This window comes from Podarcis bocagei, assembly GCF_964188305.1.
Source record: "Podarcis bocagei genome assembly, chromosome: 9".
Classification (NCBI taxonomy): domain Eukaryota; kingdom Metazoa; phylum Chordata; class Lepidosauria; order Squamata; family Lacertidae; genus Podarcis; species Podarcis bocagei.
The window spans coordinates 28063889-28089994 of record NC_138134.1 but is presented as its reverse complement, the minus strand read 5'-3'; the positions used below and the strand labels follow the sequence as shown (position 1 = coordinate 28089994).

At 40.6% G+C, this 26106-nt stretch overlaps 3 protein-coding genes across 14 annotated transcripts in view; 1 reads left to right on the top strand and 2 right to left on the bottom strand.

Annotated features, from left to right (window-relative positions):
• The window catches only part of UFSP2 (UFM1 specific peptidase 2), a 16069-nt gene extending 15646 nt beyond the window's left edge, over positions 1-423 (bottom strand). Inside the window, exon 1 of one of the 2 annotated variants that reach the window (XM_081208936.1) lies at positions 347-423. In XM_081208936.1, the coding sequence (XP_081065062.1) occupies positions 347-412 (66 nt within the window). In that variant the 5' untranslated portion in view covers positions 413-423. Of the gene's footprint in view, positions 1-11; positions 281-346 lie in introns of those variants that run through there. The other variant, XM_081208937.1, reaches the window with a different exon arrangement.
• CFAP96 (cilia and flagella associated protein 96) lies at positions 379-17005 on the top strand. Of its 3 annotated transcripts, XM_081209065.1 has the most exons (10): positions 420-509; positions 1862-1912; positions 2275-2431; positions 4292-4511; positions 5813-5950; positions 6061-6136; positions 8070-8249; positions 9298-9470; positions 11148-11212; positions 16899-17005. In XM_081209065.1, the coding sequence occupies exons 3-9, from the start codon at positions 2332-2334 to the stop codon at positions 11194-11196; spliced, it is 936 nt and encodes a 311-aa protein (XP_081065191.1). In that variant the 5' UTR covers positions 420-509; positions 1862-1912; positions 2275-2331; the 3' UTR covers positions 11197-11212; positions 16899-17005. The 3 variants fall into 3 exon arrangements, with proteins under 3 accessions (XP_081065190.1, XP_081065191.1, XP_081065189.1); XM_081209063.1 differs by lacking the exon at positions 16899-17005 and having other exon boundaries at positions 11148-11498; XM_081209064.1 differs by lacking the exons at positions 1862-1912; positions 16899-17005 and having other exon boundaries at positions 379-509; positions 11148-11498.
• CCDC110 (coiled-coil domain containing 110) lies at positions 13326-26106 on the bottom strand. Of its 9 annotated transcripts, none has more exons than XM_081208817.1 (7): positions 26025-26106; positions 25716-25814; positions 24119-24171; positions 22717-22782; positions 21747-21857; positions 18883-20827; positions 13326-13886 (listed from the first exon to the last, which is right to left on the bottom strand). In XM_081208817.1, exons 1-7 carry the CDS (start codon positions 26050-26052, stop codon positions 13699-13701), a joined length of 2490 nt encoding a protein of 829 aa, XP_081064943.1. In that variant the 5' UTR covers positions 26053-26106; the 3' UTR covers positions 13326-13698. The 9 variants fall into 9 exon arrangements, with proteins under 9 accessions (XP_081064943.1, XP_081064942.1, XP_081064945.1 ...); XM_081208816.1 differs by having other exon boundaries at positions 25922-26058; XM_081208820.1 differs by lacking the exon at positions 13326-13886 and adding an exon at positions 17980-18050 and having other exon boundaries at positions 25922-26058.

The following is a 26106-nucleotide window of genomic DNA, read 5'->3' as shown; positions in this document are numbered from 1 at the left end:
GCGTCACTTACCACGTCCGTCAACGGCACGCTCAGGGGCGGCTGCATGGCTCCTCCCCCTCAACCTGAGGCAAGGTTAGAGCTACTCCTCTGCACACGCCCCTAACGAGCTGACACGTCACCCTCTCGCTGCCTCTCCAGGGCAAAGCAAAGACACCCCTCTGCGTTTTGTTTTTTTTTAAAGCCACCGACGGGCTTGCGTACGCCGGCATCCGGGCTCTTGAACTACATTTCCCGTCATGCCCTTCTCACCGCGCAGCCGCCGCCGCGATCCTTTCGGGTTGTGCCATACGAGAGCTGCGGGCGGGGGGGGGAGGGGAAGTGAAATATTTAATGATGGTGCTTACCCGAATCCATGGCAACCGCGCATCAACAAAGAGACACTTCTGCGCAAAGGAGAAATTGGCGCTCATTGCGGATGGAAGAGGGAGGCCGAGGAAGTTTCTGCTGCTGAGCCAGAGTAGCCCATCTTGGTGGGGAGAAAGGGAGGGAGAGAGAGAAAGAAAGAAGGTGGGTGACGACAGTTTTTAAAAATATATTTCGTATCCTTAAATTTGTATTTTTTCTGTTGCGAACTAACCTGGTATTTTCGGATGAGGGGCGGTATACAAATTTAATAAACAACAATCATTCAAGGGCTCCCTATTTCCTGCACCGAACCTGGGCTCCAAGCCCTGTTTCCGACAGCTGTGAGGCATAAATGGTGCAAACTAAAGGAATAATTAGCCTGTTTGTAATGCAGTTTCCTCACTAAAAGTGTGTGTGTGTGTGTGTGTGTGTGTGCCTTGTGAAGAGAAACTTTAACGTGCAACGATAAATGCGTGTCATGTGTATGGATACAGCATTACACGCGTGCACTTAAGCCTTTCCCGGGGCACCAGGTGGATCGCAGTCATTTTGCCATTTTGCCCTTGCTGTTCTTCCAAGGGCTCACAATTGAATTTGTGCTTCATTTTTTATGTGGTGCTTTTATTGCTTTATGCCTAATAAGGTACGACTAGTATTTTATCCATAGGCATTTAGGATTGTGGCAGAAGTTCTTTTTCTTCTACAGTTCTTTCTCAGCAGGTGGTGCAATTCTTTGCAAGCTTAAGTTTTCCCAAGCCTGGAGGTTCCCTAAGGATTCCGTTCTCCTATGCTTTATTAATGATCTATATAAACCTGCTGGGAGGTTTGGGTAGAAGTGTCATCAATATGCAGATGACACTTAGCTCTCCCATACTTTTCCATCTGCTTATTGCAAAGAGGCTGCTGAACTTTTGAATTGGTGTCTCAAGACTGCACTGCTTTTAGCAGATGCTTGTCTGCATGGTTTTTTAAAAGTCTGGATTGCTGAGGTGCCACAAAGTGCTTCAGTGGTCCCTGTTTTGATTTGTGTTGCCTCATACAGATCCTACCAGATTTCTGAATATGATGCACATCCCTAGTAGTTTGTTGCTGATCAATATTTGAAAGACCACAACATAAAAATCAACTATTTTTATCTGCTTAAACTGCCAGCATAATGAAACAGATAATAATAAATGGATTTTTGAAATCCAGTAATATATTAACACTCATAAATCACATAAACATACTAATCTTTGCACATATTAATATATAAGATGGATTAAAAAACAACAATGAATGGAGGGGGGAGAGGAAAGCAAGCATTGGAACAGCTGCATCTTCAGTGGCCAAAGGGGTGGTCCAGGTTGGTCTCCCCCTTGTCAGGATTTTCCGTCTGGGAATGAGTGCATATTCCAAATGACACGTAGTATCAGCAGAGTGCTGTTTCCCCCCTCATCGTAATATTATTTATATTAGCGCTTTTGCTTCACGTTCATTATCTCAAGTCTTGCAACACTCCATCTATATTTCAGATGAAGGAATGAGGGGCTTGCCTAAGGCTATGCAGTGAATTTGTGTTTGAGGTGAGGCTTGAGCCATCTGTACTTCAATTTGCCCAATCCTAGCTTGTTATATTTCCTGAATTACTTATTGAGACAAAAAGTAGGATCAGCTATGTACATACCAGATTGGTGGTCTAATTCTAGGTGTATGAGTGTGAGGGAGAGCAATACATCAGTTGGATCAGAGAGTCTGATAAAATAGATTCAAATGAATTTACTGCTGCTTCATCCGCTGTGCCAAAGAGAAACTAAAAATTCTGTTTGTACCTTAATTTGAAATTTGCTACTGAGTTCTGCTATCTGTTTAAACCAGTATTTTCAGCAGTAAATTGACAGTGATTGTTTTGGAAATGTCTTGAAAACTGACATCTCTTTTTCTCTAGGCATTGTAAGGCATTGGCACATATTCTAGAGTAGCGGGTTATCACACAAAAGGAAACATGCCTTCAGAAACAGGAAAATCAGACATGGAGAGGATTGGCCTCTTTAGTGAAATGGAATATATTTCTATTGGGGATAAATATGTCTCACCATTTAACCGTAAGTATATTTTTTCCCTATTTTACAATACTGTGGTTTTTCTTTCTGGGGGAAAAAATCTTCAAAACTATGAATGAGTTATAGCAAGGATAATAAAACAGGTATGTTTGAAATTAACTCCTTAGTATGAGAAATGTTTAAAAATTGCTTTGATTAATCCTTCACTGTGTAAGCCTCAAATGTATAGAATAAAGGCCAACATAATTTTTAAAATTGTATCAGTGTTTCCAGGACACTGCATATGTATAGCAGCATGAGTTGGAAGCACTGATTTGGTAGTAACTAGCAGTATATGTTAGTTTATTTGCCTTGTTTAACCAATCCAGTTTGCTGCATGGGAAGTTGGGTAAAACTGCAGTGAAGAAGGCAGGATGATTGGAGAGTTTCTCTATCATGCTGTTGGCCAATTACATTAGTGCAGCCTATATGCCGAAGAATTGATGCTTTTGAATTATGGTGCTGGAGGAGACTCTTGAGAGTCCCATGGACTGCAAGAAGATCAAACCTATCCATTCTGAAGGAAATCAGCCCTGAGTCCTCACTGGAAGGACAGATCCTGAAGCTGAGGCTGCAATACTTTGGCCACCTCATGAGAAGAGAAGACTCCCTGGAAAAGACCCTGATGTTGGGAAAGATGGAGGGCACAAGGAGAAGGGGACGACAGAGGATGAGATGGCTGGACAGTGTTCTCGAAGCTACCAACATGAGTTTGACCAAACTGCGGGAGGCAGTGGAAGACAGGAGTGCCTGGCGTGCTCTGGTCCATGGGATCATGAAGAGTCGGACACAACTAAATGACTAAACAACAACAACTTATGTCTGTATATTGCAATAGGAAATGACAGTGGGTTTGTGGCTATTAGGCAGGATGGAGGTGTCCCAATGCTTTACAGAGGGTGCCACTAGAGTTCTGCACTGTATGCCACCACATAGAATTGAGAAAGTAGTCTCTATAAACTTCATCCACAATAATTGGGGGGCTTTTCTTACAAAAGTACTTGGATTGAAAGCAATTCACGCATACTTCTTTGCAATTAGAATCTTTCATAAAACAATAATAACTTCCATCTAGGTCCTGATTATCAGGAATGAACTTTTCTTTCTTTACCAGTTCATGGACAGTTTAATCCCCAATTCTTTTAGCCCTACATGATGTTATTCTCCCATGTGGTTAAAATTCTTTTATATATATTGGGAAGTGTGGTTTGAAGGCAGTCTTTTTCTGCAATTGCTTGGAAAAACGCCCTGTTCAAATGGAACCAGGACACAGTTGACCTTTCTCACTTCCTAGTTTGTGATAATTATGGTTTCTTGTTATGTCTGAATGAGGCAATCTGTGGTTTTGTCCTCATCTGACTGGACTTTCTGCCACATCATCCTTCAGTTAAACTTCTGTATGGTTAACCAGATTCTAGGCTCAATAATTCTCACACTAAGGGGCCCTGGGAATATTTTTGCAATAGCATTCCTTTTGGTGTAGTAGTAGATCTTTAGATTGTGTTAAAATCTATTCCAGGCGTCTATTCCTCAGAAACAAATTATGTTCTTATAGGGGAAAAGGGTCAAAAATCTCTAATTAGGGGTTCCATATGGTCATATTACTACCCTCTACTTGGAGGCAGGGTCAGGGTCTTTAGTTTAGAACAAATGTTCACAATTATTACTTTTCAGCGCATCTTGAAGATATATAGCTTATTGTAATGCCTTATTGGCATAGATGTAGTAGCAGTTCATGCCCTAAATTGCTTCTACATAGTTCAAGAGTCTGAAAATCTGGCACAGATGTAAATATCTAAAAATTAAAACTAAGTAAAGCCACGCCCATTAAACCAAAACTGACAGCACTAACTTGTTTTAAAGGCCCCTTTAATGAAGCTGCAAGCAAGAACAAGCAGATGTTACCAGGGGGTAACAAAGAGAAGGCAGCTACCCAGGCAGGTTACTTTGACCCTGTATATGCAAGAATTTTTGAAGGTGAAAGCTATCTGAATCCTGTTCAGCTAAGGCGAAGATACCGAATGGCAGAGTCAAAGAAAAACCTGAGCAAACCCTTCCTTCCTAGTAATGGAGAGAAATATCCGTAAGTGCTGGGGAAAGGCGTTAATTTTGGTCCTCATATGGGTTCTATTTATTTTTACATGTTAAATTAAAATAACTTTAGAAACCTTGAAAGATTCTTTTGTTAGGCTTTTATTTCTTGCTAAAATAAATGTATTTACTTCTGAATTTTATATATACCTTTGGTCCCACAGTTTCTATGTCAACCTCCACCACTGTGCATCACATTTATTTCTTTTCTATGAAAGGAGAATAAACAGCTAGTGGAATGGAAAATGTTCATGAGCACACAGATTAGTTCTTTCTCATAGAGGAACCAAGGAAGCATGCATGCCTTGGGCTCTAAATCACAGGCCAGGGTCTTGAGGGAAGACCTAGATTACGGCAGGTCTTTCATTTAGTGATCCTGAAAATGAAGCAGTTCTTGACAGAGTTGGTAATCAGTAGATTAATGTAGCTTGGAGAGGAATATAGAAGAAGAAATGACCAATGTCTTTTACTCCACTGACACATGTGCCACAAATGCCTTTCCCCCTCTGGGGCTGCTTATTTTAATTTCTACAAACTTTCTCAAACTTCCCAGGAGCCATTTCTAGGATACAATGTGAGAATGCATCTATGGCAGCCGAAGGCACGTGCAGAGAGATGAAGGGGAATCATTTGGAGATGGCTGTCTGTTGTCCTATATTCCCACAGGATAACCCAGGCATTAGCCCTTGTCAGGAAAAAAAAGGGATTTTGAGCATGATGGGGCCTCTGGTTTGATATAGTACGTTAATTCTTTCATTGCTAACCAAACCAAATATTAATATTAAAATGCAGCACTAAATAAAAATAAGCAGCCAACCACTGGCAAATACAGATGTTTGAATAAGGTTTTGAGCATCCAGTGCTATCCTATACATACTCAGAAAGTCCAGCTGAGTTCAGTCGTGGTCACTGGGGAAGAAAGGCAGCTTATGTATGCTCATTTTTTTACCCTGAAACTCCTATCACCTCCCCAGTTGCTCCAGAGGATTGAGGGACCCTTTAGATCAGCACAGGAGGTGGCATAGAGTGCTTCCCTTTGTGTGTTTGTGTTTGTGTGTGTGTGTTTCATTGAAAATAGCATCCCACTCCACTGATGAGAGCCGCTACTGAATCAAAGAACCTTTTGTCCCTGGAGGGAAAACCTTGGACACAATACTTAAGGCAATATTAAAGTTAGCAGTGTTTCACTCCAACAGCATTTGGAGGGCCACAGGTTCCTCATCTGTTCTTACATAATTAAGTTGCAAATTTAATGGATAAATATTTGCTTATTTGTTTTTTTATTTATTTCAGTTGTGGTATAGGAACCTACTATGGAACAATCGGTGGCCCATGTGCTTACTTTAGTGCGCAAGCAAAAGACAAAGTGCCATATGTTGCACCTGGGAAGAATCTGTATACCAATCCAGGGAAGAAGGGAACTGGCTACGGGTAAAACATGACATCAACTTTCTAGAGTTGTAATAGTCTCTGATATGTTTTCTTGAATTTTAGAGGCTTTTGAATGTTGGTGTCACCATTATTTTCTTTTCTTTGCCCAGGTATGCAAATCTTACCATAGGTAAACCATACCCACACTCAGTGGAACTGTATGACACAGGAAGGATAAACTTTAAGGTAAAATTCTGTTGGATTTCCATTTAATTAATGTCTGTGAATAGAGAACATTACCCTGTTTGACATGACCAGATCTCAGTTTGCTCTGCTCTAATGAGACTGTACATGAATCATATTTCTTTTGTAAAATGAACTAGTTAAGACTGTTAGCTCTTTGTTGTTTCAGCTTGCTGATTCAAAAATGGGAATTGTTCCACTGTAGCATTCTTTCTGTTTTATTAGAATTTTTATTAGTACTTTCTAAACGTTCATAGTTTGTTTTTTAGTATCAGCAATGTGCTAGGTAGCAAGGTCTACAGCCTTCTCTGCCCCATACTGAGACTGCACTGAAAAGGATATATCAAGAACTCTGGCCAAAAGTTTCAATATAAGGAATAATTCCTACTCAAGAGTTGAAAAGAAAAACGTGTATATTCTGCTAAGAATAACAGTTTGAAGCTAGTAGTAAATTAAACACACCGTGTAGGTATGATAGTTTTAAAGTAATGGTAAGTTTGGATACAACGTTTAAGTACAGAAATAATGAGTTTCAAATACACAGTGATATAGTACAAAGGTACATGAAATACCAGTGCACAACAATTGTTTTATACAAGTCTTAATAGCAGTCAAAAAGAGTCCATATTATATAAAATCAGAATAAAGAATAAAGGATCAAATGGGGCCAAAAAGGAGTATCCGGAGTGTGAATCAGATGTACGACTCAGTAGTGGTGACCAGGACAGGGCCCTGTTTCGGAGTACACGCCTTCTTCAGCTGGTAATATCAAAAAATATGTCACGATAGATCAGGGTGCTTCACTCCATAGATCATAAATATAATAAATTATATACATTCTAAAGTATGTTAACACATATCATGATACTGAGACTGACCTGATCATTTTGATGGATTACTGTCTTGTGTGTGTGTGTGTTGGGGGGGGGGATACACCATTAGAGCCCTCTTAGACCTAACATTGTAACCTGAACTCATAGTCTGAGCCAACCACATTATGTTTGAAATTAGTCTACTATGAACTTAAGCCACATCCCTTTTGGATATAAGCTGCTCAAGTCCTTTTTCAACAACTAGGAGATTTGGATAGTGGCCCATTGGTACAGTTATTTCCTTTGGGGCCCACTTGTTTGTCCCAGATGGAACCAGTGACACGAAGCCCTGCTATTGGGGGGAAATTGGAAGGTGTTGGGAAAGTGGAAAAGCAGGGAAATGGAAAAAAATCCATTTATGTTTACAAGCATTGCTCTCTGTTTCCTATTACTTCAATAAGCATCATACCCTTCATATATCTAGTTTGCGTGGTTCCTGTGTGAAGCTTTTGAGAAATATGATACTGTGCCAGTAACCCCAATGATAAATATGAGGCAGTCCAAAGCTAGGCTGATTATTCTTTTTCCTATAAGCATTAATTGTTTGGATCAAGAAGGAAAGATATTATTTCCTTCATTCTGCAGCTCTGCCATGGTACACATTTGGTACACATCATGTGTTAGCCTTCCGATATAAGCCTTTGACATCTACCATGGATTGGGACTCTGTAGCCCTCCAGAGGTCTTACCTGGGCTTATTTTGTTCTGGGCTTATTCTGCATACCACCTTGATATCTGATTGATGAAGGGTGGCTTTAAAATCAATAGATGGATGGATGGATGTTGTTGGCTAGTGGTTTGGGATGGTGAACTACAGGTGTCCCACTCCTGACATGTTCAGATTGCTAATGTTGTTACACATCTGCATCTACTTTGTAGCATTTATTGCATTATCATCTCAAACAGTGCAGTCCTGTGCATGCGTTTGTTCAGTTTAGTAAGGCTTACTATCAGATAAGTAAACATAGGATTCCAGCCATAAATTATTTCCTAGTCATTCCCTATTGAAAATAATCTTAATTAGAAGTACTCAATGTGATATCTTTCCTCTCTGGTTTACACAGAAAATGAGCGAAGAACACCACCGTTTGATGAAAGGTGGAGCTTTCAAGTTGAATCTTTACCCACGAGAATATTTTGATGTAAATCCTTACCATGATGACAAACCATTGCCACCACCAAAAAAACAACCCCCGCCAGCACCAGTTACCCATCCATTTAAGCCAACTTCTCCTGCAAAGAAGGTGCAGTTCTCTAAAAACGTTTCTTCTTTGTCATTTAATTTTTATTGCAGACATTTTCATTTAGCTAGAAAGAGAAGATGGTTGTGATGGCTTACTTTTGTTGCAGTTTAGAGAGCTATTTTGAATGGTGGAAACATAAATAAGTTTGAAAAATGGTTTTTACAATTATTTATTTAATCAAATGGCATTTTGTTTAAAGATGGTGCTAAACGTAAGTGGGAAATATCCACAAGTCCTGAAGTGATTTGTTGTTATTCTTTAGTCTCGTCTGACATGTTTCTAATTTCTTCAGCTCTTTCTTGAATATGCTAATATACAAAGTAAACTTATTAGAGCTCCAAAGTTTGATACATTAATCAATGGAATTCATAACATTTGAAATTGATTAAAATGGTTCTCCCAGTAAATTGAACAGCCATTTTTAAAAATAATAATAATACCAATGATAATTTTTTAAACAGAATATTTTTTTTAAAATGCAGCATTATTTTATGAGGCATTCCTCCTTATCTCTTACATTGGATGTAATGCCTTTTCTAAGATGCCACAATGACACACTTGTGCATCAGTGTAAAAAAAACAAGTATTTTTCTTGCTTCATAAATATTTGTTTTACTTATGTGCTAATTTAATTAATCAACTAAAAGTTAAACAATTGACTAAGATTTCTTTGGTGACACCTGTAAAATGTAGTGGAGTTCATTGTAGTGGAGTAAAAATGCAATTGAATGTACACTTCCCAGGAGTTAGCTCCACCTAACAGAATGGGACCTACTTCTAGGTAGCCATGCAAAGTACACCTGCTGAAATTCACTCTTGTGCATAACTTTTGTGGATGAAATAGCATAAATGTACATCATTCTGTGCTGCTTGGGGCTGTGATAAGCAAGTTTTCTGTGTAAGCATTTGGGTTTTGGCTGCCTGGTTATTTACATAATACACTCTGTTTCATGAAATAATATTTCTGAACTACTGCTTCAGGCTCTGTATTTCTGTGTGAAGTATTTTTGTTACCAACTTATCAAAATTCTTTATCCTTGCTTTCCAGCCTGGGGGCATGAAAGCAGGCACATTTGATCCTTATCCAACCCATTCCGTAGACCCTTACATCGTTAAACAGGCAAAGCCTGTCACAACCAATAAACAAGGGCGGGTATTTCATCCTTCTCCTGGACCGAAGAGCAGACCAATAAGAAGTATTATGTCATTAAATGTTGAAAAGTAAGTATGACATACCTTTCATTACTTAATGTTCGCGATAAGGTTTGCTGGGGCTTCTTTGAGAGGCGGAGCAAGGTGGGGGCGGCCCACCTCGGATGTCATCCTTGAGGGGGGTGACATCGTCACGGGCGGCACCCCTGGGATGCTCTCTGCCGCGGCGCACCCCCCTGGGAAGCTCTCTGCCACTAAGCACCCCCCCGGGACGCACGCTGCCGCCACAAGCTCCACCTTTGCTTGTCCCCATGGGCAGCGTGTGGCACGGTGCCCCCCGCCCCTATGGGTAGTTTGCCCGCCCCTGGGCGCACCGCCCCAGGTCTCCAAGAGGCTTCTTCCACCGCTGGCTTCCTTCTGTCGGAACATAACTCTTATGTACTGAGTTGAATAGGATCCAAAATGCAGCAGTCTGTTCTAGTTGGTCCTAGGACAATAGGATTCAGAATGCAGCAGTCTGATTGGTCCTAGAACAATAGGACCCAGAATTCAGCAGTCTGATTGGTCCACAGGAGCCACCCAATCCAGCTCCAGGTGGAAGTGACTTCGCAACCTGATTGGCCTACAGTAGAATCTTGGAATTAGCCTATCACGTGGGGCCCATTGTGTAAATAATGTATATAAAGTAGACATTCTGGGGGAACTTCCATTCCTCCTCACCACTATGAGCTGAATAAAGAGCATGAAATCCACTCTCAACTCCGAGTATATTTCAACAACATTCTCTGGTCTGGAATCCATTCTTCTTATTTGTGGGAATTTTCTTACTACTTACTCATTGCTGTGGGTAATAATACTTCAAACATACTCATGGGCACTTTGATCTATTTTCTCTCCTTATGTTCTAGATCAGGAATGGAGAGCCTCAATTTCCTAAAGCTGAATGCACCCCTCTAGATTTCTCTATCTGGCTCCCAGGAGTCATAGAATCCTAACAATTGGAAGGCATCACCAGATGCCTGCACATTAATGATTTGCTTCATAAGATATGGCTTGATTTAAACTGATTTTAATAATAGTGGCTGTAATATGAAGAGTGGTTACGATGATTCCATTAGGTCTGTTTGCCAGATATGCCACTTCATGTGTTTTGGAGATCAACTTCCATATAGGCCTTAAAAAGTGGGATACAAATCTAATGAATTTGTGCCTCTAGTACTGCAAGGAATATGATGACCCTTTTTAGGTGGGGTGGAGGAATGTGCAGGTTGCCAGTTTACCTTCTCAACAGATAAATGCAAGTGAAAGGAAGGTATTGTTAGCATTACGCAACTGGCTGAAACTGTAAAGTTTCCTTCCTTCCTTCCTTCCTTCCTTCCTTCCTTCCTATCTATCCATCCATTCACCTCTAATCCAGGGTTTATTTCAGTGGCCTGGAATGCAGCTATGGAGAGGTTCATTGTTTAAGACAATTTCACCAACTATGGGAAAATAGTATTATATCAAAAGTTGCATAATACTCTATATTATTAGTATTATTATTTTTGAAAACACCATAGGTTTTAAAATGAAGAATAGAATATGTTACTGACTACTGTATAAGCTCTAGTTTGATGCATTAAGATCTTGTTTGACAATGAAGAGCTTATGTGGGAAAGCCAGGGTGAAGAAATGGCTATTTATCTTAGCAAAAAGTCACAATTCAGTTAAATGCTCTGACACTTTTCTTTCAAATTTGAATTTCAGATCATTAAATGCAACCAACTACACAAATCCGCAAGTGATGTCATATTAGCTGCACGCAAAGCAAGGTGAATGAACTTTTTAGATTCTGCAAACAGTAGCATTTTAACAGCACAAGGGTATCTGAAGCAAATAAAAAAAAATCTGGGAAATATGTCAAATATGGCTATCCTTTGCCAAAACTGTTTACCACACATGACGATGTTTTATGAATATATTCTTTATATATATAAAGAAATAGATAATATATTTACAAATAATGTATATAAAATGTGAAGTATATTTTGGTATAAATGTTATTTTGATTGTATGGAGCACTAGCAAAAATAAATACTTGCACTTGATGAACCTCAAGCTTATGTCCAACCATTTACAAAATCTTGTTATGGACATCTAGTCTGGTCCAATGTTAATAGACATTGATCTACTAAAAGCTATTTCGTTGGGTTCCTAAACACTCTAGTATGGCTACAAGAATGGAATCTAGGGTATAGGCATGCAGATAAGGGCTGGTTCTGTGCTATGAGACAAAGGGTGATAACCATTGTGAGTCATGCTCAGAGTAGGCCAATTGAAAACAATGGACACAAGTTAATTGATTTTAGTGGGTCTACTCTGAGTGTGTCTAACACTGGATATCATGTTCTCATTTTTTTCAAAAAATTAAGAGTTTCTAAAATTAAAGTTGAAGATTTAAGGAATATCTGGGAATCCAGATCCCCTTCCCATGATTGCAACTCCCAAAGCTCCATGGTGAGAGACTATTCCAAGTGTTCCATTTCCTCCTTTCTTTTGCTATCATGGTGAACCTTTAAAGTCTGCAGATCTCTCTTCCTTACCTCCCTATTCCAATCTAGACTAAGGTTACCAGAATTTTTTCAAAGAATCCAGGGACACTTTTTTTTTTGAAAGAGAAAAAAAAGTTATTTTAAAAAGTTATTTTTTAAGAAAATTAAGAAGTAATATCTTCTCTTCTGTGGTCTCTTCTGTCATGTGGCCTTCCTCTGGGCCCCGGCCTGCTCTCTTGGAGCGCTAGCTGCTGTGGAGTAGGCTTGGCTTGGGCCTGGGCTTGCGACGTGTCCTTGCCCTCCCAGTGCTCTCCTACTGCTGTTCCTCAGCGGCAGCAGCGGCGTGGCAAGGTTGGGGCTCCTCACTTTTTTTCTCCTTCCTCTTTTTCTCTTCCTTCTCCTCCTCCTCTCCTCCTTCTCCCTGCATCGGCTCTGGGGTTTTCCTGGCCCCATAGCGCTGCTGGGCAGTCGGGCAGGTGTTCTTGCTCCCAGCTCGATTTGGGTCGTGGGGTGTGTGTGTGTGAGCGGTTCCCCCTGTTGACGCGCCGGGCGTCCCCGGTTCCCCCTCAACAGTGGCAGCAGCGGCAGTCTCAGCAGCCCAGAGCCAGTCTGGTAGTGCAGTTGGCTCAGGCTGTTTTCAGGAGCTGCTCGCTGCTGTGGCGTCCGCCATTTTGCCTCGCCAGAAGTCTCCATATGATGTGTCTTGTGCCGTTGAACCAATCACGCAACATTCATTCTCTACTAATAAATCTACAACACTTAAAATATAAATCCGGGGACATTAAATGAAATCCGGGGACAGATTTTGTCCGGGGACGGATTTGTAAATCCGGGGACTGTCCCCGGGAAACGGGGACATCTGGTAACCATAATCTAGACACAATGCTATTATTACTTTGATAGGAATGCAGTGGGTGATTAATCAACAGATCTTTAAAATGCTTTTGGTCAACTTTAAAATATGATTCTGATGCAACTCTGGGTAGCAGAGTTTTATTATTATTATTTAAAAACATTATTGGTTTACTGGAAGAACTATAAACAGCAGACACTATCTTAGAAGGAGCATTTGTTCCTATGAAAAAGAGAAGAGAAAATGAATTTTCTAAGTAGTACATTTTCTAAATGTATGATCTAAAAAAAAGTGTTTGCTTCTTTTATTATGTTCAATAACTCATATGAATAATTAGCTAAGATGTCCTTAATGGGATGACCTAGTATTATGGTTTCCTGCAAGGTACCCTTAGCTTCTACTTTAGTTTTGTTTTTCTCTACCAACTACAAATAGTGTCCAAAGAAACATTGATATAAAGCACAGCAATAATAAAACTCTTTCAAGTGTTTTAAATGCAAAGATTTTTAAATGAAGACTGGTTTGGGTACAATACTCAAGTTTTACATTTCACCAGAAATTGTCTTTATTTCCAGTTTGCCTCCTTTTATATTCAGTGAACAATTATGACAAAGCTCAGATGATTACCTCCTTTCTTAGAATTGAAATAGCATAAAATATCATTCAAAACATTGTCAGGTGTTTCATTCTTTGAGGAAAAAGCTCCAGCTGAAACGAATGGGAATAGTATAAAAGTAACCATAAATATGTATTATGTGTGTGCAGCTCAAATCTCTTTCTCATCTACAACCTCAAGTTAGTTTCTTTCATAGTACTTGGATTTCTGATTGCTCTGCTCTTTGTTATGCTTCTCAGGCACAACCATTGGAAAATAGAGTAGTGCTTAACTTCTGTGGGCAGAACCCTTAAAGCACTAAGTAGCAGAGCAAATAGTGCTATATTTCTTCCGCACAGCAGTTGGAAAACCCGACTCTTTTATGACGGATGTGGTGCAGCTGACTGAAAAAGCACTGTAGAGCTTCTTGGTGGTGTTGCGCTTCTTTTCTGTAGAGAGTTCCTCCTCTTCCAGTTTCTTTCGGATTTCAGAAATCTTTCCACACTCTACCAAATTGGAAATGTTAGGAAAGAAGACAAGATAGCTTTAAGATCTAATGAATTAACCAACTTAATTATTTGCAGTGGAATTCCCACAGCTGATAGGACGTAAAACAAAGTTCCCTTCCCTGTTTGATAAGTATATATCTCTCCCTTGGATGTTTAGGAACAAATAATATAGTATGCAGTCTTGAGAGAGACAGGGTAGTTTAACCTTCCCTTCTTCCTAGGTGTTAGTGGGGCGCTCAATGCACTCAAAAGTTAGCCTTACAGGAGCTCAGTGATTCTGCCAAAGATGAGGACAGAGGGTGTAATCTGTTGACAGACAACATCCCTGCCTTTGCAAGACCTTTTAAACCTTGACCTATGCCCTTAGTGTATAGGAAAGTTCTGTGGAGATAGTAGATGTCTAGGAAAGAGGTATTTCAGCAACAGCTATCATCTTCCAGTAAAGGAGAACATGGTAAGTGCCACACACAAGCAAGTTTATATACTTAATCTGTTTCACATTTAAATGTGGAACAATCATCCTGATTATTGCAGTACTTGTAACCACAACTGAAAGCTTTCTTCTTGTCTGATTTTTGTGTGTGGGTTTTTCTCTATATTCATAAATACAGAGCAACTAAATTGCCTAAGTCTGTTAAACTACCTAAGCAGAGGCTTGCTCCATTTCAGTTACAAAAGGATGGAACAGAGCTGTTTGGCTCCAATTTACTTGGCATGAAAGTCCCTACTTTGAACCCTACAGTGAGATTGTTGCCACCCACTGTAACCCCTAAAGATCTGGAAGACTCCGAATGTTCTGTGAAGGGACTAGAGGATGCTGTCACTGTCACACCTCACTTTAATGCCATGGCAGTAGGCAGGGGGAACCACCTGTGCTACATAGGGACTTGTGCTCTTGCATTGGAGTTGGGAAGGTGATGCCCAATCCTGTGTGCACAGAGCACAGGAAATTGCATTAGGTATAATTATAATTGGAGGGAAGCTTGTTTTAGATGTGTTCTGACACCATCAAGATATTAATTCAATTTTCAAAAAGCAAATGAATGAAATTAGAATTCACATTGTAAACAAAAAGGCACTAAAATATTCATGCCATTATACTTTTATGACAGACATAAATCCACCCTCCCCAAGATTTGCAAATACAGACATGAATTGATTGCTTATCTGCAATATAATGCAATTGTCAGAATACAGATATATACACCATTGCATAAAAATGAAATTGCTGCATTGTGTCAGAAGAGGTGTAATGGGTTCACATATTAATTCTTATGGGCAGACACCAAAGGGTATGAATTTTTTTACAAGCTATCACTCTTTCTATTGAAGTAACATTAATATTCAGTCACTCATAAACTTTTACAGCCTTTTTGTGTGTATGTAAATAATGCAGAGGCTGTTTCAGCAGTCTGTCTGAAATAGTATCTCTGTATTTTGCAGTGGGTATGTTTATGACCCCATGGCATGGACACTATTTGCACAGATGTGGCATTATTCAGTCTGAACAGAATGTGTGGTAAAATAATTTATATGGACTCCACATAGCAGCAGGACTATTGAAGAGACTGGTGCCACTGAGAGTAACTGCATATATTTGGTTGATGTGCCATTCTATGGAAAAAATAGCATATCAAATGCTTGGTGTAACTATGTAGAAAGTCCTAGACACCAGTGGTTTGGATTTGCTTCAGCTTCAGTACCAATTATACTATATATGCATATAAGGTTGGCCAAACCTGAAGGTGTGGCCAACAAATCAAAAAGAAACACAAGGAACAGGCCAAAGATTTGCAAATTTTCAAAATCTGACTACTGCTGTCAAAGGAACATGCTGGGTTGTAAACCATGCTTCATAGACTATAGAAATATATGTAGCAGAAAAATATAGACCCTGGCTGTATTATTGCTAACAATATAACCATCCTGTATTGCAACGGGTTGCACTAGATTACCCTTGGGGTCCCTTCAATGAGTCTGTGATCATTATTAATCTACAGAATAATCTCAAGGTGAAGTACAATAAAAACAGCAAAAACTAATAAAAACTCTCAAGAAGCATACATTTTAAACAAAGCTAAAACTACTAAACAGACATTCACAGAAAAGATCCATTTTTCCAGTTGGGGAAGCCTATCGGAACAAAAATGTCTTCAATTGTTTCCAGAAAGTGCAGGTGGAGGCCTGTCATAGTGAGATGAACACTATTCCATAGAAGGGGCAGCCACACTCAAAGCCCTGATCTGAGCAGGCTTCTGAGATCTTTGAAATTTACAGAAGAAATTTGCCAACAGACCACAGTGATCTACTGGGTATATAAGGGCTAAGGCGATCTCTCAAGCAAGCTAGTCCTAAACTTTATAAGGCCTTATATGTTAGAACCAATTCTTTGAATGTAGGCCAGTAGCATATCGGCAGCCAGTACAAATCCTGCAAGCAACCTAGTCTTGGCAGGCTGCAGCAGCTGCAGATTCCAGACCAACCCCAAGGACAGCCCTGCAAAGAGCACATTGCAGTAATCAAGCCATGAGGTTACTGGTGCATGCACAACTGTGTGCAAGCTATCCTGATCCAGGAATAACCAGTTATCTTAGCAACTGAAGTTGGTAAAATGAGGTAGGTATCCGAGGTAGGTATCTTGAGCTTTATCCAACACTATAGGTGTTAACAGTCTTGGCCCACCCTGAAGAGTTCTGCTGGCCAATTTCTTGAGGACACAGTGGAAGCAGCAAAATAGGTTGCCTTTGTTGCTTTCACTGCCATGCAGCAAGCATGGTTGTGTGCTCTTAATGCATGTTCAGTCATCTTTGCAGTAGAATTTCCGTCACCTGTTTTCTGGCAGTCATCCAGCCTGTTTCACTGCATGTAGTTCCCCAGTGTACCAGGAAAACAAATATGCTCCACATTGTCAGGGAGGGCACTCAGGAGCAATCATATCTCTGGTCCTCTGCATTTTAGTGCCCTTAGTGAGACAAGGGCCTTCACAAGATCACCATTTCTATCCACCAGAATATCTCCCAGAGCATTCAAGAATCCATTGGACTCAAGTCTCCAGATGCGAGCCATTCTAACAGGTTTCCCAGTGCTAAAGGGGTAAGTTGGTACTTTTCACCAGGAAGTGGTCTGACCATGACAGTGGGATCATCCGAGAGCAAAGGAAATCAACATGGTGCCCTCTAGATGTTGTGAACTATAGCTCCCATCTTCACTGACCGTTGACCATAATGGCTGGGAGCTGTTGGAAATTCACAACATTTGGAGGGTAACAGGTCATCCTAGAAATTATTAATTCAGTAAGTCAATACAGTCATACCTCATGTCCGCTTCATGTTACGTTCTTTCAGGTTATGTCCTGCGGTGACCCGGAAGTACCGGAAAGGGTTACTTGCGGGTTTTGCCGCTCACGCATGTGCAGAAGCGGCGAATCACAACCCGCGCATGTGCAGACACGCCACTGCGGGTTGCTCTCTTTTCATGTTGCGAACGGGCCTCCAAAACGGATCCTGTTCGCAACCAGAGGTACCACTGTATTAGTGCAACTTCACTATGGCGTTCATATAGAAATATTTAAGATTGTGTTTTACATACATTTCATCTTACTTCTGAGCAGGCAGGCATAGGCTTGTGGTGTAAAGCATTTTAAAATGTGCGTATATTGTGCATAGCTGCAACCAAAATTTACAATGATTAACTGGATTGAGCTAACAGGATTTAATGTCATAAGGAAGTATTTTTATCTTCTCATATGGCCTGCTCTTTGGAAGCAATACAAACTACTTTGATGCCTGTAGGATATGAAACATATTTGACTAATGCACTCTTCCCTATATAGTTGTCTCAATGTGGTGGTTTTGTTTCCAGGTATTGTTAGAACTTGATGTTATAATTCTGTAGCTTCTGCTAGTTCATCAGGCTACATTATTGCTTGTTTAGCCATCAGGTATGTATATACTATACTGGATTAGGCAACGATATGTGAAAAAAGAGATGTAAAACTTCATTATCATTGGTTACCTGTAAAACATCATCCCAATTTTTTATTCAAAGACTTAAGGGGAAATGGTAGTAAATGGATAGGAGAGTTTAAAAACAGGTTTCAAAGAAGAAAAATTTATTATGCTTTCTTTGAAGGACAGATTGTTGGAGTTTGTCTGGAACTGCCTGGAAAAAAAGACAGCTTTCTTTAAGAAAAAGCCCCCTAAGCAATTCACTGTTGGAGACTGTCGTATCTACAAACCTATATAACCATGATGTCTCAGGAATCAGTCACTGAAGCTAATGCTTATACTTCACTGATGGTAGGTTAGTTTAAACCAATTCCAAAAGCAATCAAAGCTAATAATTCTTATGATCAGCTCTTTATCAACATTAAATAAATTTCTCCCTGTTTGTTTATGACTTAAATGAGTAAAAAGCATCTGTCAGGATCATATTCTACACACATTTCAGAGAAAAGGTCACTTTAAAAACTATTTTCTTACCAGAACTATAAATTTATAAAAAGCTGAATTCATTGAATTTTTTATATGTAACACAGACAAAATCAAATGTGTTTTAAAAATCAGCTATACCTAGCAATTTCTTTCAGTACTGGTTGTGGCTGAAAATATCTATAGATTGAGTGCACAATATTTCCCCCCCCCCACAAGTCCAGCTGTGTCCAGACCTCATGCTCAGGTCTGTAATACTTCTGGGTCAAGGGCATATTGAGAAGGGGGACCATTAATGACTATATGAGTTATATACCTGGGTGCATTTCAAGAAATGACTGCCTTGTACATGTCCAAGGGTCTTGCCTGAGAGGGAGGGAAAAGGCCTGATGAATTGCACCCTAAAATTTCAGGCATTGCCAGTGATTTCTTATTGTTTTTAATCTAAGCATTTTTTCTTTTATTTTACATTAACCCTAAGGATGATACCAACTGTCATTTTCCTCAGAATAATAAAGATTTAGAACTCAGTTGAATTTTACATATCAGAAAGCAAAACATACCTGGTGAGTTATGTATTAAAGAAATATGCTGATAGCTAGATATTTCTTCACAGAATTCACTGGGATCTGCAAATTGGTCGTTTTGCTTTTGGCTTCTGGAATTATGCCTTTGCTTAAATTGTTGATCGACCAAAGCCGTAACTTGGTCCCTGAGGCTAGCATTATTCTTTTGGAGACGGCGCGCTTCAAACTGCAACACATCTCTCTCGTTCTCTGTAGAGCGTATTTCATTTTCCATCAGCAGGAGCTGCTCGCTCAGTAGTCTTGTTTTATTTCTGCAGTCAGAAGCCTCCTGTTTATATGCATTCAGCTCCTTTTTAAGAACGTGGTTTTCGTCTGTCATGTCTGCTACTACCATTCTCATCCTCTCACACTCTCGTTCCATGTTTGACAAGTTAGTTTTCAAAACTCCAATTTCTATTTTTGTACTTTTGCGTTCCATCAGAAGTTTTTCCTCAGTATTAGTTCTGCCTGACTGGGCCTCTTCAAGCCCCTTCTGCAGGACTTCTTTCACAGTGAGCACCTCCTGCAATGCCTTTTCAAGACTCTGTTTTTCATCTTTAAGCGACTGTGTCATCCTAATAAGAGCCTCCAGATTCGATAGTGTAGTTTTCTCATTTATCTTCAGTTGTTGCATTTCATTCTGGTTTTCTCCAACCACCTTTTCTAACAAACCCTTGTTGTCTGTTAGCTGAAGTACTTCCCCGCCTAGCTTCTTATTTTCTTCTTGAAGGGTTGAAACTTGTTTTTCCAAATTTTTTAAGGACACAATCAGATCGCTTTTTTCATGTGTGGAAAAAGCCAAGGTTTCCTGTGTTTTCTGGTCTTTCTGTTGTAAATCATTTATCTCAGACATCATACATTGATTCTCAGAATAAAGCTGCTCCTGCTTTTCTTCCAGAGCTGACTTTTGCTGTTGAAACTCCTTGCATTTCTTCAGTAGTCTTTTCACTTCTTTCAGGCATTCCTTGCAATCTTCTTCAGATTTAACTAGCCTTTCTTGAAGGCTATTCTTCTCATCATGCAAATCCTTGATTTGCTTCTGATATTTTGAATTTTGCTCTGTCAGAGACTGTATAACGTCAGTAAGAGGTTTCGATTCATTTTCATCTTCATGGCTCATCACCTTATTACAGACATGTTCAGATTCTCTGTCAGATGTCTCTAACCATCTGACTTTTTTAGCATATTCATCAGACACAGCACCACAGAATTCCTGATGCTTTCTGAGCTCTTGGTTTGTGCTAAGCTGCTGCCTTGGTTGGTCTATCTTTGTTGGTCTGTATTTGGACAGGAAATTCATCTGCCGCTTTCTATCATATGCTGCTTGTGCAATATTTTCTTTAATATGCAACTCACTGGAATCCTCTAGTTCTGAAATCCCCCTAGGTTTAAAATCCTCATATGACATTCCCTTTTCTATTAGATCCTGTTCTGACAGATAACCAGAATCATTGTCTTTACCACTCATAACATTAGGAGAGTTTTGAAGTTCAAAAGTAAATAGTTCATGCTTACATGTCTGTTTGCCGTCCTCTTTCGTATCCTTGAAAGAACAACTCACACTCTCAGTCAAGGACTCCTCTTCTTCTTCCTCATACTTACGGAATGCCACACACACTTTAGGTTCATCCTGATTTTTCTTCTCCCTTCGAAGAGTCCTCTCTTCTGCTTCCAAACCAACAAAAGATGGGGAGGAAAAGTTGTTGGCAGACCTCTTCAATATTTGGTCAGTATTCCAAGGCAGAATACCTTTATTTCTACACGTTGGGGCATGGTTTTCAACTGTTATATATTTTGATAGAACCTGATCTGGAATGCGTTCACCTGTGACCGGCTTTCCAAATACAGTGTTGAAATTGGTTTGTAGACAATTACTGGCACCTGGTCTGTTACCAAGATGAAGTTTTTTCTTCAATGGAAGCGCTTCTTGATGCCCTCTTGGCTGAGAGACGGAGAAAGGGATAACAGTCAGATCAGAAGGCCTCCAGTATTTAACAACCAAGGAAACATAGCTAGGAACCACCAATGGTTGCATAGAGTGGCTATTTTCAAAAGGGAATATAGGTTTTGATACAGATTTTATTTCACAGAATCACTGCCTCCTGACATCTGCACCTTTCTCTCTTTGCAACTGTCTGAACAGCATTTGAAAGTATGCTAGTTCTCCCCAATTTATGACCTCTAGTTACTGCCTCCCTTTCCTTTTGTGTCCCTTCTCCTCTCCTTTCCATCTTGAGTTCTTGTTTGTGGGTGCTTGTTTTTAAGATGGTAGGGTTGTGGGCAGGGTTGGTTTGTTTGAATATAATCATTGTACACTATCTAGCTTTTAAGGCATTTTAAAAAATCATTAATAGTAGGGGAAAGCAAAGAGTGATTCAACAAGGAATTGGGTTGTGCACAGATGCAGTTTGCGACCGCTTGGGAAAGACCCTGGAGAGAAGGAGCCGTAGAGAGTGGTGGGAAGGTGGGGACCTTCAGTCCTTGCAACTGTTTCATTGGGGCAAGACCTACTGGGAAGAGTTGCTTGGATCACTAGGCCTGCGCTGTTTGGTTTCTTTGAATAAAGAGCTACCATGTTTTTGTTTTATTGCTGACCTACGCCTGACTCTAGCTCCTGACCTCAGGAAACTGGGGCATTTATGTCCAATATTATCACAAAGTCAAGGAGAATTATATCCTAAGTGGCAGTACACCTGCTCCCTACTTTATGGAGCACTGTGGTGCATATTACATGGACTGCTCTCTGGATCAGCAATGATGGTAAATTCAGCTGAGGGATTAGTTCCTTTGAACCGTAAAATGCCATTATATAATTATTGTCAGCAAAACAAAACAAAGCAAAACAAAACAACCCCACATACCATCGTAGTGTTGATAGGCGAGCTGGTCAAAAGTAAATTGTCTGGAATAAATTCTGGGCTCTTCATATCAGTTATATTTTTATTAAGTATATGGTTGATTTCAGACTGAACCTGAAGAAACAGGAAGTGAGATAGTTATCCTTCTCCTGCTTTCATCCTGTTTATATTGGTTTAAAGGCAGAGGTGGGAAGCTGTAGCCCTCAAGACATTGTTGGACTCCAGCTTGTATCATCACCAAGAAGCATGGCCAATAATCAAGGATGATGGGAATTGTATTAGCCCGCTAATATTGAGAGAACCACACCCACGTTTTAAGCCTGGTAGCAACTTATTTTTATTCTTAAAAATACTTGAGTACAAATGTATGCATGTCACTTACTCAGAAGTAAGTTCCATTGCGTTCAGTGGGACTTACCACCACCCCACCCTACAGCATTTGCAGAATTTAAATATTTAGTATTACTTATTATCGGATGTGTTGCTGGATAGCAAACCATGGTATCTCTGACTATACTATTTACCGTACTGTGGAACCTCTGAAAAAAAAATAACAATAATATTTATATATGCATATATTGTTGGCAAGCATGACCAGTCCCTTCTTGCTTCCACAATGAGAAAACCCCAAAGTTTATCAGAACTTTGATATATACGCATAACCATATCTTGTAGGAACGGGAATTGTTGGAAAAAGTAAAGGGAAGGTGATTTGACACTTGAAACGGCTTCTTCACCACAGGCATTTATACAAAGTGTCCAATAGCCAGCCAGCTGCAATTTATCTACTATCTGGAATTGGGGAACCAAGTGGCAGATGATCATGCAAGGAATTTTGAGAGGATGAGGTGATCCAGAGCAGGAGAATAACAAGAAAAAGTTGACATGTAAAAGCAACATGCGAATATTAGAGGCCTTTAGAAAGGTTGTGTATTGAATGAAGAATTAAACCTTGTTTAGGGCTTGGTCTTACCATGCTGACATTCTGCAAAGTTTGTTGTCGAAGGGCTTGAAATGAATCCAACTGCTGTTGTAAGATCTATATTGTAAAATTAATTAATTAGACATATTCTGCAATAGTCTGCACTTTTTCTTCCTATGCCTAGATTGTGATCTTTACTTGCTATTTATTATCTTACCAGATATAAACTGCATACCATTGTAGCAGGAGGAAATTGTTGAAGGTATGGCAGGGCACAATGGCAGAGCCAAATCCAGGCCTGATCACTGATCTAACTCCAAGCTGGCGCAGCCATCAGGCCCAGATCAGGTCTCATGCCACTTCACAACAGTACTGAGACCTGCTCAGAATCCTATGGATCCCATGCCAGCTCAGCTCTGCCCCCAGAACACATGTTGAGTTTTTCCACTGACTCCTGCTGGTGGGACTCCTCTTTGCTGGCTGGCTAAACTGGACAGAGAAGGAATTTGATTGCTCTGTTAGACAGTGATCTCTCTTTAGGCCATGTACAGTTTTGGAAACAGTTGATCTAGGTATATTTGATATCTGTACTGTGCATGTTGAATTCTGTACTATGTTCACAACATTGCTGCCAAAAGAAAAGTCTTATCTTTGGATCGGGTTATCCAAATGTTTCAGGATAATGAGGCAAGCCCCTGTTCTCTCTTTATCTTAAAGAAACGCAAACATTAAAAACCTACAGGGTACAGGGCTGCCTTCAGATGTCCTCGAAAAGTCAGATAAATATTTAATTCCTTGACATCTGATGGGAGGATGTTCCACAGGGCGGGCACCACTACTGAGAAGGCCCTCTGCCTGGTTCCCTGTAACCTTGCAATGAGGGAACCCCCAGAAGGCCCTTGGAGCTGAATCTCAGTGTCCAGATTGAACAATGGGGGTAGAGACACTCCTTGAGGTATACAGGGCCAAAGCCATTTAGGGCTTTAAAAGTTAGCACCAATACTTTTAATTATGCTCAGAAATGTACTGGGAGCCAATGTAGATCTTTTAGGAGTGATGTTATATGGTCCAGGCGGCTACTCCCAGTCACCAGTGTGGCAGCCGCATTCTGGATTAGTTATAGTTTCTGAGTCACCTTCAAAGGTAACCCCATGTAGAGTGCATTGTAGTAGTCCAAGCGGGAGGTAACCGGAGCATGTAAAATTATGGCGATCCAGTGTGCAGGCAAGTAGGGTCCCAGCTGGTGTACCTGATGGAGCTGGTAGACAGCTGCAGGAGCACAGGCTGGACAATCCTAACAACATATTATGTAAGAACAAGGGAACAGTCTAAGGAACTTTAGTACGGTTAAAATCCATAGTGAACCACCTTCTCTTCTAGCCATTATGTATGTATTTTAGCAAGGATATTATCCCTCAGCCAGCCACCCAAAATCCCAAACAGATAAACTTACTTTTAATGCTGATGGTGGCTGGACTTGCCCATCTCTTCCTGAAGCAGATTTATCTGAAAAATCAGTGCAATAAGCCCTGAAGAATATAATGTTGGAACGTCTGGAGGCTTTAAACTTTAGTACTTTGACCAGGAGTGGACAATCTATGACCCTTAAGATGCTATTGGACTCCAACCCCATCAGCCCCAGCTAGCATGGTCAGTGGTCAGCAATGGTAGGAGCTCAACGGCTTTTGGAAGACTATGTAATCACTACCCCTGACCTAGACCAAGAGTGTGTTCCCTAAATCAAGAACATATTAATGCATATTCACACTTGTTCCTTCTGACATTCTGTATTTTTATGTGCCTCTTTCGTTCTTAGTAAGCATATTCAGTATTCATGCCAAAGTGGGAATAAATATAAGTTACTTTTTTGTTACCTCCATAAAAGTCATAATTTCTAAGGCTTGGAAATTTACATATTAAAGGTCCTAAACCTGTTTGAAACACTATATCCAGCAGTAAATTTGCCATCGTATAATCTGGTTGATACTAGAAGATATTCCAGAATATTTTATTCCTGAGAAATAGAGAAAAATATATGAACAGACCTGCCACTGGATAGCTCAGGCAGTAGAGCATGAGACTCTTAATCTCAGGGTTGTGGGTTCTAGCCCCACATTGGGCAAAAAGATTCCTGCTGTAACTCTGGGGCTTGTAACTCTACAATTCTATGATTCTCTCAACTGAGTCCATGTGCCTATATGTCAAATGTTCCACAGCCATAAGGAATCACTTATGGTGCACAGCTTGTTGCTTTTGTGTAATAGTATTCAACAGGGTCAAAGAAGATGTGTTCTCCTGCCAATTTAGCCTTTGTTGCTGTGGCTGACTTAAACCCTCCTCCCCCAATTGGCTTTTGCCCATGGAGGGTGAAACCGACAGCCCTCCCTCCCATTCATTTGTCATGTCTTTGTGGGCCATCTTAGTACTGATTTTGGTAAGCCCCTCCAACAGCCTTTTAAACCAGTGTTTCCCAAACTTGGATCTCCAGCTGGTTTTTTGCACCACAACTCCCATCATCGCTATAGCTAGCAGGACCCGTGGCCAGGGATGATGGGAATTGTAGCCCCCAAACTGCTGGAGACCCACATTTGGGAGACACTGTTTTAAACTAAAGTGCAGGGGTATAAATCCCATAAATAAATGACATTGCCCTGCTGACCACAGGAAAAAGAAAATTGGCACTCAGTGGCACCTTAGTTCTGGAGGTTGGGGACAGCTGTGGAAATGAAGTACTTTACCGCTGGTTACTGCTAGAGTAAGCAGTTTGGGGAGAGAGGTGCAAGGGCGCATCCGGGTGCTGAAGTCTGTTAGTAATGATTTTTTAAAAAACTTATTTTCACATTATGATGGAGGAAGGGTGCAGGGAAACATCTCACAGAGGGTGGGCACAATAACCCACCACTGCGCTGTGCTGTTGCAGGAAATTACATCATTGCCCATCGCAGCATCCCTACACCAACCAGGGAGGAAGACAGGGCAGCATTTTCAACAACAATAATAAAAGTGTCATCATAGGCCTGTCGACGTCCAGGTGAGAGGAGTCGGCTCACCTGCAGCTGAGGCGTCTTGGCGCCCCACGGGAGAGCCTTTCTCTTCCTCCCTCAGCCTCCCGAAATTGGGGGCGCTCGTCCTGCCGCACTCCTGGGTTCCTGCAACGCAGTTTGCGTTAATACTGTTAATATAGATGTCTTCTGCCGGAAGCTTTCCCCGCCCGCCCGGCTAACTTTTAACCCCTCCCCGCTCCCGCCTGACTCACTATAGCCAACACCGGCTCTCATCATTCCTCCCTGCGTCCGCCCGCACGATCCTCGTCCCATTCAAACTGAGGCTCTCAGGCTTTCTAACCGCCACTCGGCTACCTGGGGTTGCTAAGGAACGTGTTTCCATAGAGACGAGGGGGGGGGGCGCGCGCGAGGGAAGGTTGCTTGTGCAGCGTTTTCT

Excerpts from the sequence above, each read along its gene's own strand:
- CFAP96 (XM_081209065.1), top strand. The coding sequence starts at position 2,332 with ATGCCTTCAGAAACAGGAAAATCAGACATGGAGAGGATTGGCCTCTTT. Across the intron at positions 8,250-9,297 it reads CAACTTCTCCTGCAAAGAAG|CCTGGGGGCATGAAAGCAGG; the intron begins GTGCAGTTCTCT and ends CTTGCTTTCCAG. Across the intron at positions 9,471-11,147 it reads ATGTCATTAAATGTTGAAAA|ATCATTAAATGCAACCAACT; the intron begins GTAAGTATGACA and ends TTTGAATTTCAG.
- CCDC110 (XM_081208816.1), bottom strand. The coding sequence starts at position 25,982 with ATGGGACGAGGATCGTGCGGGCGGACGCAGGGAGGAATGATGAGAGCC. Across the intron at positions 24,172-25,715 it reads CCAAGACGCCTCAGCTGCAG|ATAAATCTGCTTCAGGAAGA; the intron begins GTGAGCCGACTC and ends CTGATTTTTCAG. Across the intron at positions 13,887-18,882 it reads TTTAATACATAACTCACCAG|AGTGTGGAAAGATTTCTGAA; the intron begins GTATGTTTTGCT and ends CCAATTTGGTAG.